At 42.0% G+C, this 15,865-nt stretch overlaps 1 protein-coding gene across 10 annotated transcripts in view; it reads right to left on the bottom strand.

Annotated features, from left to right (window-relative positions):
- Window positions 1-8,749: 8,749 nt before the first annotated feature.
- LOC309889399 (zinc finger protein 532-like) overlaps window positions 8,750-15,865 on the bottom strand; it is a 47,377-nt gene continuing 40,261 nt past the window's right edge. For all 10 annotated transcript variants that reach the window (XM_082782209.1, XM_082782205.1, XM_082782208.1 and 7 more), the window contains 3 exons: window positions 13,403-13,515; window positions 12,331-12,478; window positions 8,750-11,052 (listed from right to left, as the gene is read on the bottom strand). In XM_082782209.1, the coding sequence (XP_082638335.1) occupies window positions 10,558-11,052; window positions 12,331-12,478; window positions 13,403-13,515 (756 nt within the window). In that variant the 3' untranslated portion in view covers window positions 8,750-10,557. The remainder of the gene's footprint in view (window positions 11,053-12,330; window positions 12,479-13,402; window positions 13,516-15,865) is intronic.

The raw sequence follows: 15,865 nt of genomic DNA on the forward strand, positions 1-15,865 counted from the left end.
AGATTGTTTTGTTTTTGCTGGGTGGGGGGGGAGGCAGAGAATAGCGAGGAATCAAACTATCTGAACATTTGATTGAATTTAGCAGATAATAATACCCTCTTTTCCTTCCCCTTCCTCCAAGAACTAGACAAAAATCAGGAATAACTTGAAAAAATTGTTTAGAATTTTTCAGGTGAAAAGAGTTATTAATTGTTAAAACTACCCAAGAGTAAATAAGGGGGCAGTAACAAAGTTCCAAAACAAAACACAACAAAACAAAAACAAAACAAACAAACAAACAAAAAACAACAACAACAACAACAAAATGAGGTATTTCATCCTTTTCCATTTTCCAGCAGCAATCTCCTGGTGAGCCTGAGATGTGTGCAACGTGTTAGGTTTCATTTTACTGCTGGGGAAGGGGATGGTGCTGAGCTGGCTTATGGGATTTTTTGTTTCTTTTTCTCAAAAAAGAAAGCATTAGCAATAAAGCAGTAGCAGTAAGGATTGATGTTTTTGGGGTGCCGTGTGCCCAGGCACTGATGCTCTGACGTCCCTGCGTGTCAGGGATGTGATGAGAGTGGCCGGTGCAGGCGCTTGCAGCCGCTGCCCAGGCCCCGGGCAGCTGGGTGCGGGGCTGAGGGCAGCTGGAGGCGTGGGGGCACCTCAAAGCCCCTCTGCTGCCGGGGAGATGCGGCTCTGGTGTGCTGTGAGCCGCAGCTGGGGGCTGCTGCAGAGCTGGGAGGCTGACGGCAGCGTTTGTGTGGAGCAAAGTTCGTGGCACTTCTGGGCCGTCACAGTGCATTTTCATTCCTAAATGGTTTTGACTTCTTTGGCGAATCTCATTTGCAGCTCTTAATTTCTTGTCACCACGTCTTGAACTATCAGTGCCTCTTCCATGATCTCTTCTCCCTTCTGTAACTGTTGTAAAACAGTTGGGAAGATCAGCAGTGTTTCAGGCTGATAATGATACCCATTTACTTTGCTATTTGCTTAACCTGTGCTGAAGGACAGAGGCTAAAGCACTGTCCAAGAAAACAGAAAAGAAATTATACGTGTGATGGCTCCTGGAGGCCTCAGTCATAGCAGCACATAAACTGATCTGATCCATGGTAACTGACTTCACTGGAGATGAATTTGGCCTCCGGCCACAGAGCCTGATATTTGATTTTGCCTTGACTTTTATGAGCATTTAGAAAGCACTTGACATTACATGACTGGAGCACAGCATGTGTGGGAAACATCTCGGTGAGGTAAACCATCTAGTGCTGGAGCTGCCTGATGAAGAGACATTTCTCTGCACATAAAGGGCCCTGCTCGTTTTGCTAACAGCAACAGTATGTAAATGTAATGGTCAAGTGGTATTTTGAGCAAGCAGCTCCTCCAGTTGCAGTCTGATTCCATCAAGAACTGCTCTGCATTTTAACTGGGAAAGTGACAGTCACTTAAAGTAGGAAATATCGTTGTCCTTGACCTCAAATATCAATCTGGCTCACAGTGCTGTGGTGGCATTAGCAGGCACACTCGGGGCACTGCTTACAATGCAGCGCGTTCATATCACCACTATCACATTAGAATCTGTGGATACAAAACGGCAGAATTTGAGAATATAAAATAAACAAACTGGATAAAGGCTTCTGTCAAATCACATTACAGGACACATCTGTGAGGGAGACAACATTCAGATTATTTTGCTAATAGTCACTTTACTGTTCCAAATACATTTTTTCCCTTCAGTGAAGGAACCAGCGTGTCAGAAAAGACAACAGTAGTGCCTCCAGTTCATCTTCCAGAGGAATCCAAGTCATTTCCAGCACCCTGCTCTCCCTGGGCCTTTCACGTGCCCTGTCGCAGCAGAGGCAAGTGCGGTGCTTCGCACAGGCAGCGCCTTCACCCTGCTGCAGAGCTCCCTGCGCCGCTGTGGGTGTGCTCACTGTGCCCAGCATCCTCCGCACGTCTCCCTGCCTGCTGGTGGCCTGCAAAGCTCAAAAATTAATACTGATGAAACAGCTTTTGTGTGGCCGCTGTTGTGGAAACCAAACCGTTGTGGAAATGCAACCATTTCAGAGGACGGAGACGCATGGCTTCACGTGCACCCGTGCCCAGCCCCAGCTGCAGCACCCCACTGCGGGTCGGGTGCTGCCCGCTTGCTGTTTGCCGCCTTCTGGCCTCGTTTCTCTTTTCACTCCATTACTCAGTCTTTGCCCTTCTGGGAGCCTGGACGGGTAACCTTTTGGTGATAATCTGAAATTCAAATATGAGGAGTTTGCTCCTGAACTGCCCTAATATTTGAGAAAGGTTTTAAAATAAAATAGGCTTTTCTGTGTCCCATTATTAGCCTGGCAGCTGTGCGTGCATGCCAGGCGCACTGAGAAAGGTAATATTAACAGAATGAAAAGGTCAGAGTTATATAAAAATCCTTTAAAAACTAAATAGGCCTGGCATGCTGGATTCCCTGTGGATAAGCAGCGGTTAAGAACTGAGAGCATCTGGGCCTTCGGCAGCTTGAGTTCTGCGTCTGCAAATATCCCCCAGAGGCAGGAAGCAGCCAAGCCTGGCACCACAGCAGGAGGAGGTCGTGACAGCATCACAGCCTCCAAGAGAAAACTACAGCTAGGATCGGAAGGAGTCTAAAGCCAACCTGCCCAGATCAGAGCGGAGGTTTGTCCAGCTCCAGCCTTGTCTCTGACAAAGCCTAGACCACCGTCTGCCTGGAGGAGGCTCTAAGGACAGGTGCTGCCCAAGTCAGAGAAGCTCTCTTTGCATTTGAAGATCACTGATTGGGTCTTTCTTCCAGAAATTTGTCTAATTACTTTTTGGTGCATATGAACTGTCAAGATCTGCAACATCCTGTTGCAGTTTCCCAGCTTCACTATGCACAGGATGTAGCACTCCTGTAGGAACTCCACGCCTCGTTTAGATGCCACTGCATCTTATGAAGGGAGATGTCATTCCCTGTTCATTATCACTGTGGCTTTGGTAACCTCTGTCACACCTGCTTTGCCCATCCCTTACCCCATTGTGATGTCCCCTGTACAGAAGTCCATCTTGTGTCCATCCCCTCTTCCAGCCCTTCCCTGTGCTGCATGGGTCTGCTCTGTCTTTTGAGTGCTGCTGGGGAATTTAAGCTGTATAAGGCTTGAATTCCCTGGACAGGTGTTCATGGATTTATTCAATGGCACAACTATGTTTTATAATTATGTCTGTATTCCTGTGCTACTAACCTGTTTGCTTTCTTAATCGTTACTGAGTGCCAGGAGGACAACCTCATAGCATTATTAGTCCCTGCTCCAAGTCTTCTCTCCTGATTAGCAACTGCTGGTTCAGGATCTGTCACTTGGTACATAAAGTTGGTCCTGTTTGTTCACTTCTGAATCATGTCACTTTTTTTTTTCCACACTGACTCTCCACTGCCACTTTTTCACCTTTTTCATTACTGTGATATTCTTATGCAATGCTTTGCTTTGCAATCATTCTTCATTTATAAGATCCTACGTAACTTTGTCTCATTAGCAATCTTGTGACTTTGCTATTGCTCCCTTTTTCAGACTGTTTATGAACAGGACAGCCTTCAACCCAGATGCCTCTGGGGACTAATTCACAACTAACCTGCATGGATAGAAGTGTCATTGCTGTGTGATACTTTGGATATAAGCAGGCGTGCCTTGACACTGAAGAGCTTTGTTCTCTTCTTGTGTTTTTATGACTAAGTCAAATCTTGTTTCAGTTGAGCAACTAAGCAGTGCCAACAGTCCAGCCAAACCTTGTTTGAGGCCCAGCAGAAAAATTAAACTTTGTGACTCTGTATGTGTGCAGCTGAAAAGCAGGTTTCCACCTGCATGGAAATCAAAGGCTTCAAAGGCTTAGATCAGCTGGATTAAATTAGTAGATCAGTTACCCCTAGTGTAGAAACTGCTACCAGACCCCACCCCATCTGTCTCCAGGTTGTGTTAGTCCATGTTCTTGCAATGTGAATGAAGAAAACCTACAGGGCAGACATGCAGTAATCTGGTTTCTTGGAAAGGCATAATTATATCAGAATAAGAGATTGAGGATTCCTTCCAAAATGTTTGTATTTCATATAAATACATTTTTGAACCTTGCTAAACTTTTTTTTTTTTTTTTTTTTTTTTTTTTTTTTTTTTTTCCCTGTAGCATTGAGTTCCACACTTTTACTGTTTAACAGAGTTAGAAATACAGCTTTTATTAGTTTTGGCTGTTCTGCTTTTTGCGGGCCATGGTTCCCCTTGTCGCATCCTGAGGTGTCCTCTGCACCGCGCACTGAGCTGTGCTTTCAGCCCGCTCTTTCTCACTGCGCTGCCTCTGTCGGTCTCAGCCCATACCGGTGCTGCACGCAAGCAGGGTGGCTGGGCAGAGAAGCCATCACCAGCTGGAGGCTTCATCGCCTCCTCACACCATTCGCACGCCCGCAGTGCCCATGGTGCCCTGAAGCACGGGGCCCACCGTGGCTGTTATCCAGCACGGGGTGTTGCTTCCAGTGGGGGCTGATTGCCCTGGATGTGGTGGCTCTGGCTGACCCAGTGTCCCACTTCCCATTGCCCATTGTTCTGTCCTGCCTTTCTCACAGCCTTTCTCAAGGGCATTTTGTTGCTGGAAAATTGAACATTTTGATGTCTCAGTGTGGCCCCATGCACAATGTGAAGGGCCAGCTCCACGCTGTGCTATTGTAAACTCACATGCTGTCATTTTCTATCACTTTCCCACTGGTAACTGGATGAGCGTCCCCATGAAGCTGTTTGCATTCAAAACTTCCCCTGATCTTTCTTTTCGCTTAATGTGTACTATATCCTTGCTGGCCTGCTTCTGTGCTGTTGCCCGAAGACCTGCTGGGCACTGCCCACACACCCACGGCCCTGGGAAAGCCTCGTGCCCATTCAAACCTGCAAACCAGGCATCAAAGTGTGTACGTACTATGAACTGCAAGAGCGGGGGAGAGTTTCACTTTTGAAAGCTTTGCTTTTGACCACTGAAGCATGGTTTGGTGGGCCAAAGGGGTGTGAGGTGGAGAATGAGTTTGACCACTGCTCAGCAGAGCCCGCTTGGACAGGGCAGCCCTGGGGCATTGCAGCACCTGGGCCCTGCCCTGTGTCCACGTGCAGCCCCTGGCTCTCACTTTTGCCATGGATCCTGCGATTTCTTTATTGAAATGGACAATGACAACAGCATCACATTTCTTGTGATTCAAAATGTAATGCTCACAGTGTTTTAGGGTGGAGGCTTTTGTTTTGTTTTGTTTTGTTTTTCCTTTTTTTTTTTTTTTTTTTTTCTTTAGCATGCTGTGCTGCATGATGTTACAGTCTGAGGGAAAATGAAGGAACTGGTGAATGGACCAGAGATCCAGAGCTCCCAAAATAGCTTGACAACAACAACATATTTGTGCTGATTTTTCTTAACCAACACAGTTGCTAATGTTAGCATAAAAACAATTCTCTTAACATCTTTCATGAACTCTGTCATGCTCCCTTGGAGTCTCTACTACTGACTCTGAGCCTCGGTTGGAAAATTTTGGGGGCTGAGATAAATGTTCAGGAGGCAGAAGAAGCCAGTGGCTGGACAGGATGGGGACTTCCCAGCCTTGGCAGAGGCACCCCAGAAGCTTTGCTGCCTTTTGAGTGGTGCAGTGTGATAAGCTGAACTTCATCGTTTCTATCTTACCCTTGAGGGAAATACGTGTTTTTCCTACTAAATACCACCAATGCTGTAACAAGTTCATCATAGGAATCAGGAGCACTTGCACCAACACTGTAACGAGACTTTCCCTAGCCCAAAACACACCAGCTTCTCCAGTCCTTGCTCCAATTGTTTGCCAGTGGGTTTGGCCGTTCATCACACAGAGAGCGCTGAGCCAGGACATCACCTTCTTTGGCACTCCACGGCCAGTGGCGTAGGACAGACCTGCCCAAGGGACGGCCTGCAGTGGCCCACTGCTGGGACTGGAGGCACCAGCTCCGGCCATGCCTGCGTGCCTCTGCCAAGGCTGGGCGGTGGGCATATGGCTGCTGCCCTGCTCTGAACCTGAATGGAAGAGGTGGAACAGGCGCACACTGCTGGGCCACAGCTCCAGTTGGTGGTGGATACGTAGGAAGAGGTCCTAGTGAAATTCCTACCTTGCTGAAGAGCAGAAGGGATTGACTGGGAATGCACATAGCAAGTGGGAGGATACAGCCCCACACACACCCCACCACCCTACCCACCCCTGGACAGGCACTGCCCCTGCTGAAATCGGAAATTCCTGCCTTTTTACTAGATTAATTGAGTGAATCAGCCAAATGCTAACCCCCGACCTGACACTAACCCTTTGTTCTGCCTGCCTAAATGCTCCCTGAAGCCTTAATTAGTATTTCCATTCTAATTTGCTTGGAGAGTTGATGCACAATGCTAAGTACCTTTGTGTTCAACCAAAAGAGTGGCTGCAAAACACTGGAAGCTAAATGATCCCTTTCGTACCTCACAGAGAGGCTCTAGGAGGTTTTATTCATTACTGTTAAGTCCTCAGAGGGAAGCAGATGTAGCAAAGAGGTGTACTAATGTCATCATTATAATTGACTGTCAGTGTCACAACATTAATTAAAAACAAACAATTCAGATGTCAGAACTCAAGTAAAAATATGTTTAAATATCTTCTGTATAGTTTACAAGAGTAAATTATTCTCCTAGCCATGCAAAATTAGTTTTTTTTACCATTCCATTTATGCCTCACGTTGCTCTAGGAAGTATTGTTCACTGCCTGGTCTCATGAAATCATCTTCCCTAGGAAGACCTGGCAGGGCTCTGGGGCTCCGTTTGCATGCTGCTGGGGCCTGGCTTCTGCACCCGAGGCTCACTGCAGGGCCGCAGGCCTGAGGGCTGCTTGACCACCCCAGGGGACTGGCTGCAACGAGTTGCCCTCGGCGGGGCCCCCCTGCGTGCTCTGAAAGACGCCTTGCCACTCCTGTCCATCCTGGCGTTCCCATGTTTTCTCTATGGAGAAGTTGTAACTTGGGATTTGCTTCCTTGTCTTGAGGGAAGCACCATAAACTCACAACACACATACACCAGGCCAAGTGACTTCAATTTGAACCCCCAGTGCATGTCATTGCTCGGTTTGCACGCCAGCAGAAGCCTTGGAGGCTAGTCCATGCTTTTCAAAGTACCAACTGGACAACCAAACAGAGAGTACAGAAGAGGGGAAGAGGGCACAAAGTCATTTCCTTTCTTTTCACCCCCTTCCCTTACCATAGCCCTCCAGCAGCTCTCCCCAGGTTCCCAGAGTGCTGTGGCTGCACCTAGCTGATTGCTACTGGTTCCTTGGCATGGAAATGCGGACACCTTCTCTTATGCATTTTCTTCCTTGTGCTGTCCTTGCTGGCTACATAGCGCCATTGTCCCTTAAAATGCTTTCTGTTTGAAAGCCACACACCACAGCAAGGATGGCGGCACTGTCCCCTGCTCTGCAGCAGGGCTCTGCTCAGCCTCTCATCCAGCAGAGAGAGTGAAACCTTCACCCAAGCAGCTGCTGGTAGGGGACAGGGGACCAGCCACACTCCAACTCAGTAAAAACATATTTCATTAATAAGCCACTTTGCTTCCAATGTGCCTGCATTTTGGACACTATTTGGGCACTACTTGCTTTTGCTTTTCCCTCTGTAAGCAAGCGTGACTCCTGAGGGCTGGAGCAAAGATGAGACCAGCATGCACAGGACCGTGACAATCTTGTATTGTGTGGTTTCAACAGCAGAGGAGCCATAACTTTTGAAAAGGGTCAGGCCAAATAAAACATGAAAATTTGCTTTGCCCAAGATCAAGCTAAATACGAAACAGGTTGGTCTTTACCAGGAAATCTCCCCTTGGACAAGATCAACTTCCAGGCAGTAGAGTCACAACAGGAACAGACAGAAACTGTCTTGAGAAGTGTTGGAAATGGGATTGGATTTCCATCTACCCTGGAAAGAGAGAGAAGTACCTAACAGGCCTTTTTCATTACTAATACCTATGAATCTTGATGAATCTTGAATTACTCAGAAGATAGAGACTGAAAATTCCCAGACTCTGTGGGACTAGGTAAGAAATACAGGTGATCAACATCATGAAATTAGTTGTCCTGCTAAACCTTTTATTTCCTTTATTTTTAAATCATTATTATTATTTAGGTCTTTTTTACTGTTTGTTTAAAGAAGCAACATTTCTCTAAGGAACTCCTATCCCCTTATCTAGCTGAGAGGATTTCTGTCTGTCAAAAGGAGACAGTTAGAAGAGTGGACTGCTGGCCTGGAGGAAAAAGCTGTACTTTCCCGGTGTACCCAAGTGGGTAAAAACTCTGACACAGAAGAAACATGCCTAGAGATTATCAAGCAGTTCAAAACCTACCTTCCATTGAACCTTTCACAAGATTACTTAGAGTTAAATCCTTCTTCCACTTAGAAAGGATTGAACAGAGCCCACTGCCAAGAAGCTGAACTCCACTCAACTGCCCAGGCAAAAAGAAATCCCACGTGCCCATTTGGTGCCAATTACAAGGAGCAGGCAGCGTGGGACCTTACACCACACGTCTGACCCAGGAAGAGGCCTGTGACCACTGAATGGTTTCACATAGTCCCCAACAACTTTCAGATGGCTCGAGCACTACTGGCTTGTCAGTGACTTTTGCTTCTCACAGTGACAATGACATAAGTTACTGGTTCACAGCATCCCGTGGAGGTGCAGCACTATGATGTGGTAAAACAAACAGAAGTATTAATAATGGCTGTGAAAATTTAACTTTTATTATCTGTTCACTGTGTACAAAACACCATTCTGCATAGTGATAACTCATTTGTTGTACAGTTGACAGTGCACATCAACAAACAAGTATTAAAGAGGTATACACTTAATGAGAAGGGCAGTGATGGCCAGTGTACATTACACACTAAGATCCTGCATTGCCAGCTGTTTTAGGATGGAGTGCCTCATAACCACTCAATGGGTGAGTCATATAAATGGGATAAGCATTTACCAACGAATCAATTTAAGAATGAGGATGAAGAGACAAAGCAGAATTAACGTATCTGATACACAATTTCCAGAATGATTAAGAAGGTTTACAGAGGTGGCTGAGAAGGATCCGTATTTTTTCAAACACTTCAATCTTTAAAATTGTTAAAATTGTTAAAATTTAATGATAAATAACAGAATCTCACAAATCTTTAGGGGCAAAATGCTCCACATTTATTTACATATGAAATGTGTTTAATACAGTTGTAATGGACATAGTGTATAGTAACATCTGACAGCAGCAAGACTTTTAAGGAACCAAACAATTACTACCATATATCATGCAGCTATCTATATATACATGATTTGTTTTAAAAAAAAGTACAAAAAATTTTATAGGGATACATACAAGGTATAAAATGCAAAAACAAACCAAAAATATAACTCTCACAGAGACCAATATATGAAAGGGACAGTATGGTACCTCTTTGTACTTTGTGAAAGCATAACTAGTGATATTAGATACACTTTTGAAATGGCTGAACTAGCATCGTAAGATCTGTGCTAAAGTTGAAAGCCCCAGTAATACTTACATAGGCTGGTGTGTTAGCTTCTTGACAGTTGTGGCTGTATGTAACACTGAGCACCAGAACATTTGGCATTAGCATACAGAGCTGGGAAACACCAACCCCTGCAGCAAGGGTTAACTATTTTATTTTGATAACCAGAAATTAAGGAAAATACATAATGCTGTGTACTCGCTTCTATATGTTTAATAAATTACATGACAAAAAACATCATAATTATAAACCTATTCCTCTAATTACACCTTATTTATTTAATCCAGAGCAGCCCAGCCCTTTTATAACTATTTTAGCTTTGATCACAAGCACCTGATGGTCTAAAAATTACTTCATGATACATATATAGTTGTGCAATTATACTTTTCAGAAGTACTTTATCATTCTAGGGGGTCTGCACCTGTTTTGGTGTTGACACCTAAAACCAGCACTGCACTTTACACACGCAGTGATAATTTTTTTTCTTTTTCTTTTTTCTTTTTTTTTTCTTTTTTTTTTTTTTATTTTTTTCTTTCCTTTGTAGAGAGAAGGTTTAAAAGCTTCCTTACTCATTTAGAAACACTAGTCCTGTAGAATTTAAAATCTCTCCTTGGCTTGTTTTCTTTCTTCATTTTTTCCCCTCCAAGCACTGCCTTCTGATGCACTCCCATTAGCTAAACTTTCTTTCAGAAGCATTCATTTAAGAAACCCGAGAAACTGCCCCAGCATTAAGAACTCTGTTTTAGAGAAACTTACTACAAAAAACAGAAACAAAACAAAAAACAATTTTCCACTAGATACCAATACAAACACGTAACAAAGAGTATAAAAGTTATTAGTTTAAATATATACAAACTCTTTTCAACTCAAATACTGCTTCAATGGTTTTGAGGGTATAGACAATGAGGTGAAGGGGACATTTTTATGCAGAATATATTGCAACAGCCTGAACAGTACTGTTAACACTATTATACCTTGAACTTTCTGTAACAAAAATGTCATTAGTATTCCAATGTGGAGAGAAATTTCTGTGTCCCAAATAATCTGATCATTTTTCTGCTGAACTCATTCTTTTTGACTTAATGAAGGCCATGCCATGTGTTCTCATGTGAGTATTTAAGGCCGCTTCAGTTTCAAAAGTCTTTGCACACACTTTGCATCTTCTGTCTGATACCGTATTGTCAGATGACTCGTCCTCATGATTGGGCTTGTTTTCTTGCTGATTATCTTCCCCAGACCCATTTTGTTTTGACACTGGCTGAGGCTCCTTCAGCTTATGTACAATGAAGAGATGTCTGGAGAGAGACACGTGAGATGTGTAGCAGAGTCCGCATTCCCTGCATTGGTATGAAGAGCCATCAGATTTATGCTGAGGAATATGTTCATGAAACTGGAGAAGATTTTCTGTTGTAAAGCCACAGACAGCACACTTGTGAACCTTAAAAACATTTATTTTTAGCTTCTTCAGTGGTTGTGTGATTGCACCTCGTGGAGGCCTGAATTCCAGTATAGGTTCTTCCAATTTACGCTTTGGACTAGGAACCTAAAAAAAAGCCATAAACAGCATTTTGTGTAAGCATAAATATGCAGTGACTTCCATGACTGTGACTGCAAACTGCAAAAACTTTCCAGTGGTAGATTCCTGTACAACTTTGAAAAATACGGTATTTGAAATAATACATGCAAATATATGTTGCACATGTTAGAAAAGTAAGGGTTTTCTTTACTATAAATTTCACGTAGATTTTGTCAGCTCTGATAAAGCAACAGTATCTAATGCACTGTGTTAACATGATTAAATACTTGCCAGTGTAACTGCATCCAAGTACACATCAATGTGACTACAGTTGTGCATGGAGTATCAGTCTAAGAACTTTTTAGCACCACCTTCTGAAACTGTATTTTAATTGCACTTAATATTTCATAACTGAAATTTGACAGGATGGATTATCTACTGGCTGTTAGTAGCCAAAAGAACACAATGGCAAAGGATGAACTAATATTGCAAGGTTTTGTTTTTTTTTTAAAACTATTTAAACATATCTTTTTTTTTTTTTTTTAATTCTTGTTGTTACTTTTCTGACATGAATATTTCTTTACAATCCTCTACATCCTACGTAGCTTGGATACACTCCATGATATTTCAGAAGACAATGTATATAGCTGCCACATTTTTAACACTTAAATAAAAAGGCAGTATGTTGGGCTGAAAAAGAGTCATGTAAAAGACAAGAATAAATTTAAAAAAACATGTATGTTTGTGTATCTACTATCAGCTCTGGTTGTGCTATCACATGTGAAATTCTTCATCATACAGCGCCCCTAACACTTAAAAAAATATATATTTATAAAGCTGTTAAACTCTGCACGTAACAAGTCTTTTGACAGTGCTGTCTTCTTATTTTTGCTTTCCTCCTAACGCTCATCATCAGACTGAAAGCAGTTTCACTCTAAAATTTATGTCAAATAAGCTCAAGGCTGGGTACCTGGAATAAGCTCATAATGCTTCTATGCAACCTTTAGCTTTTCTACAGCTATGAGAGGACTTAGTTGCAGAAGTTTTGAAAGGTGCTCATGAAACAAACCACCAAAAGTAGAGTTACATTCTCTATGATTTAGTGATTAAATTAGACTGAAAGTCTTTCAAAAAACATGTTATAGCTTAAGCAGGATAGAATTTGTTGCAGTAACCGTTGAGACATTTTGGGGGCTCTACTTCACAGATCAAAATCTTATGGGATCAAAATATCTGCATCTATTTAAAGATCCTGAATGTATACTCACAAAAAAATCTCACTTTCAGTGAAATCCAAGAAATTACCTTTGTATCTTCTTTCACTTCCCTTTCTTCCATATTGGTCGATTCAGTCATTTCTTTTACATCAGGGTCTTTAATGCCATGCATCAACTGAATATGTTTTTCCAACATCAACCGCTTGGTAAAAGTACGCCTTGAATCTGGGCAGTGTCTATACAAACACAAAGCAGACATGCAGAGATTCAAATATCATGTTTAAAAAAAAAGATGTAATATTCTGAAGAATGAGAACAGAACTAGTAAATAAATCCAGACAACAGGACAATCTATTACAGTGACAATACTTTTCCAATCAATCATATGGGTAAGTATTATAAGAAAAGGAGAACAACTACAAAATAAAACTACAAATGTTTGAGCAACTTGTATTCACAGAAAATGAGAAAGAAGTTCTCTGAAGATAATATCCAAAATGGTAGGAAGCATGGGTCAGAATAAAACTTGTGAGCATATCATCCTTATCATAACATCGAATTTAGCTCCACAGTATGCAAATACAAATATATGTATACATACACATAAAGATAGAGCAGAAAGTTTCTTATTATATGTTTTATCTGATTGACATGGATCTTTTTATTACATTATGTGTTCTCTCTCCAGCCACTTAAATATCACTGAGGACTTTTTGACATTACACACTGTTTTATGCATGAGAAAAATACTACTAATATTGACTTTTGCAGATTAGAAGAGTGGTTTGTATATTTCAGAGACTACTAAACACCAAATTCACCACTGTAAAACTATCAGCCACGGAAACTCTCAGCTCAGTAGAACTCCTGACTTGCTTGCTAAAGCTCCTGAAAAGCTGCATACTTTACGTACATGTGTTCTGAGTAGTTTGTTATGTTTCATGCAGGCAGAACAGCTCAAATAGTTTGGACTGTTTTTAAATATTTACATATTTAATATAGTATTTAATATAATGCAATTAAAATGTATTTAAATAAATGATTCATTTTAATGAACAAGACACTTGCTTTTATACAGTTAAGAAGATAAATTCAATTAACAATGCTTTTGTTGGCTTATAGTCTGTCTCTAGTATGTTTAATAAATAAATAGAACTTACGAGCATGTATAAACCTTCCTAATGCCTTTGTGCTTGATACGATTGTGACGACATAAACTATGGGATGAACTGAAAGATTTGTCACATTGTCGACAAGGGTGTTTCTTCATTTGCTTTAAAAGAAGAAAAATGCATTAACTAAATAAAGCTAAGTAAAAGTAGTGCATGCATTAAATCCTTTAACAATAGGAAAGAAACATACTTACTAGTGTCTGGCACTGCATCTTCAACTATACACCATTCCTACAGCAACACTGTAGGAGTCAGAGGAATTAAAGCTCTTTCAAAACAATGTGACCAGCATGAATTACACATGCACCTACCAAAATTGTAAACTGGTACCACAAACTGTGGGTGAAGTGAAGTTCTTCCATCAAAGAAGCACAGAAAATCAGTGGATTATTTCTGGACCAGTAAAGGTAGCATGGTCAAAGATCTGCTTTCACTATAAAGTAATCTCACCCTTCCCGTCACCAAATTGCTTCTGCAGCTGCTGACAGGGAGAGATTACCAATCACCCACAAGAAAAGAGGCGAAGGGCACATACTAAATAGTGACCATAGCAAAACGTCATGAATACTGATGTGATAATAGGGCTCAAAAAAGTCATGAGGAGAGATGGTCTGATGTCAGCTTGAGGAACATTTACTTGGGGAGTTCTATGGATCTTATATTACTATTAGTTTAGTGTAAGGAGAAAGAAAAGTTAAAAATGATGGAGTGGTCTCCACCCATGTCATTGCAGCTGAACACAGCCACAGGAGCTATAGTATCTGAAGAAATAACATCTCCAAAACTGTCAGCTATAAAAGATCCAAGAACGAATGACATGGTCCTATCCTTTAAATTTACTAGCACATCGTCAATCCTAGAACTCAGTCCAAATGGCCTGTCTTACCAGCCCAAGTAGTTGTAGCAAGGAAACTGAAATATTCCCAAACAAATTAATTAAATGCATTAATCAGTACATTCTGCAGTATGGTTTTGCAGTATGCTTTTGACTGCAGTACTCTGAGAAGAATTTACGGATGCTTAAAGCAGAATGTGAAGGCATATTAAGGATTCAATCAAAAAATAGCCCTGGCCTATACTGTAGAAACTGTAATTAATTGAACAAGCATTATCTATATGGTACTAATATTTTTTTACTTGCCTTCTGTCACTCTGAGGTAGCTTTGATTAGACTGGATGTGATTCCCCAGCTCATTCAGAAGTGACAGTATTATGGGGAGGTGTGTTGCTTTGTGTTGTTTTAAAGAATTGTATCAGTGTAAAATGTAAGTGTATCTGAGCTTGAACCTACTTCTGTTTGCCACTAAAAGCATTGATGAGTTAGTATTTGCACTAATGGGCAAAACGTTTTACATGCTGCTAAAGGGGCTGATTTTGAAAGAAAACTAAACTATGATTGTATGAGTGTTACAGGATCAGGAGTAAGTAATTAGTTCAGTCATACTACAGGGACTGTAACATATTTTATGGAGTTTCTTTATAGACGCTCCGTAGCATAAGTGTCACAAATATACTTGCTAGGCTTGAAACTGATGCAATTAACACTAATTCCTTAGTGACTTCAACAGACAGAAATGCAAAAATGGGCTTCTAAAGCAACAGGAGAAACCAAACAGAGATGTTTGTCCAACTTTCACGCCCTCAAACTGTAAAAGGAGAACCAGGTAAAAGAAAATGTAGTTCTGTGAATCATAATCATTTGTTTTTGTGTGTTTTGTTCCAAGGGTTACTGGAAATGTAGCTATGCAGCCTGAATACGGCATTCTTTACAGCAGGAAGGCAATATCTCTCAGACGTGGCTGAAAGAACAGAGTGGGAGTTACCGAAGGCAAGGATGAGCATGAAAATGGTCTTTCAGTCAGGCTTGGGAGCTATTTGCTTGAAGTTGTCATAAGAAAATTAGAGATGACACTCAGCAGTCTGGCATTTTCAGCCTTTCCATAAAATGTTTAGAAACAGAATAAAACAATTTGCACAACACAGCTTCAGAGATAAGCACTGAAATTTGAAGAGACACAGAAACCTCTGAAAATGTGCTATCATTTATTGTAGCATATCAGCATCCTGAAAACTACAGATTTTTCCACTCTGGATGATTCTTCATCACTTAGACAAAATAAATCTGCTGTCCCTTCCAGCCCTGCTCTCTCTCTTCAGTGCAGCACAGTACTTTAGTTTAATTCCTTGCTTCTCTGTTGAGGGAAGAATCAGGCCATTGCTCCTGGCACACAGCAAAGGCCAGGACTGGACAGCAGGCGACCGCGGTGCTGCAGTATCGGGCTGCACCTTGCCCTGGCCAGTCCCACCCACAGCTACGCAGGGTCCAGCAGAGGACCCCGGCAGAGCGCCCAGCCCGCTGGGGGGTGAGGAACTGCACTGCTCCCGGCACCACCGCTCCTGGCTGTTCATGACACTGGGTTAATGCTGCCCTGCTACTCCTTGCTCCTTTGT

This window comes from Aythya marila, assembly GCF_965140915.1.
Source record: "Aythya marila genome assembly, chromosome: W".
NCBI classification, from domain to species: domain Eukaryota; kingdom Metazoa; phylum Chordata; class Aves; order Anseriformes; family Anatidae; genus Aythya; species Aythya marila.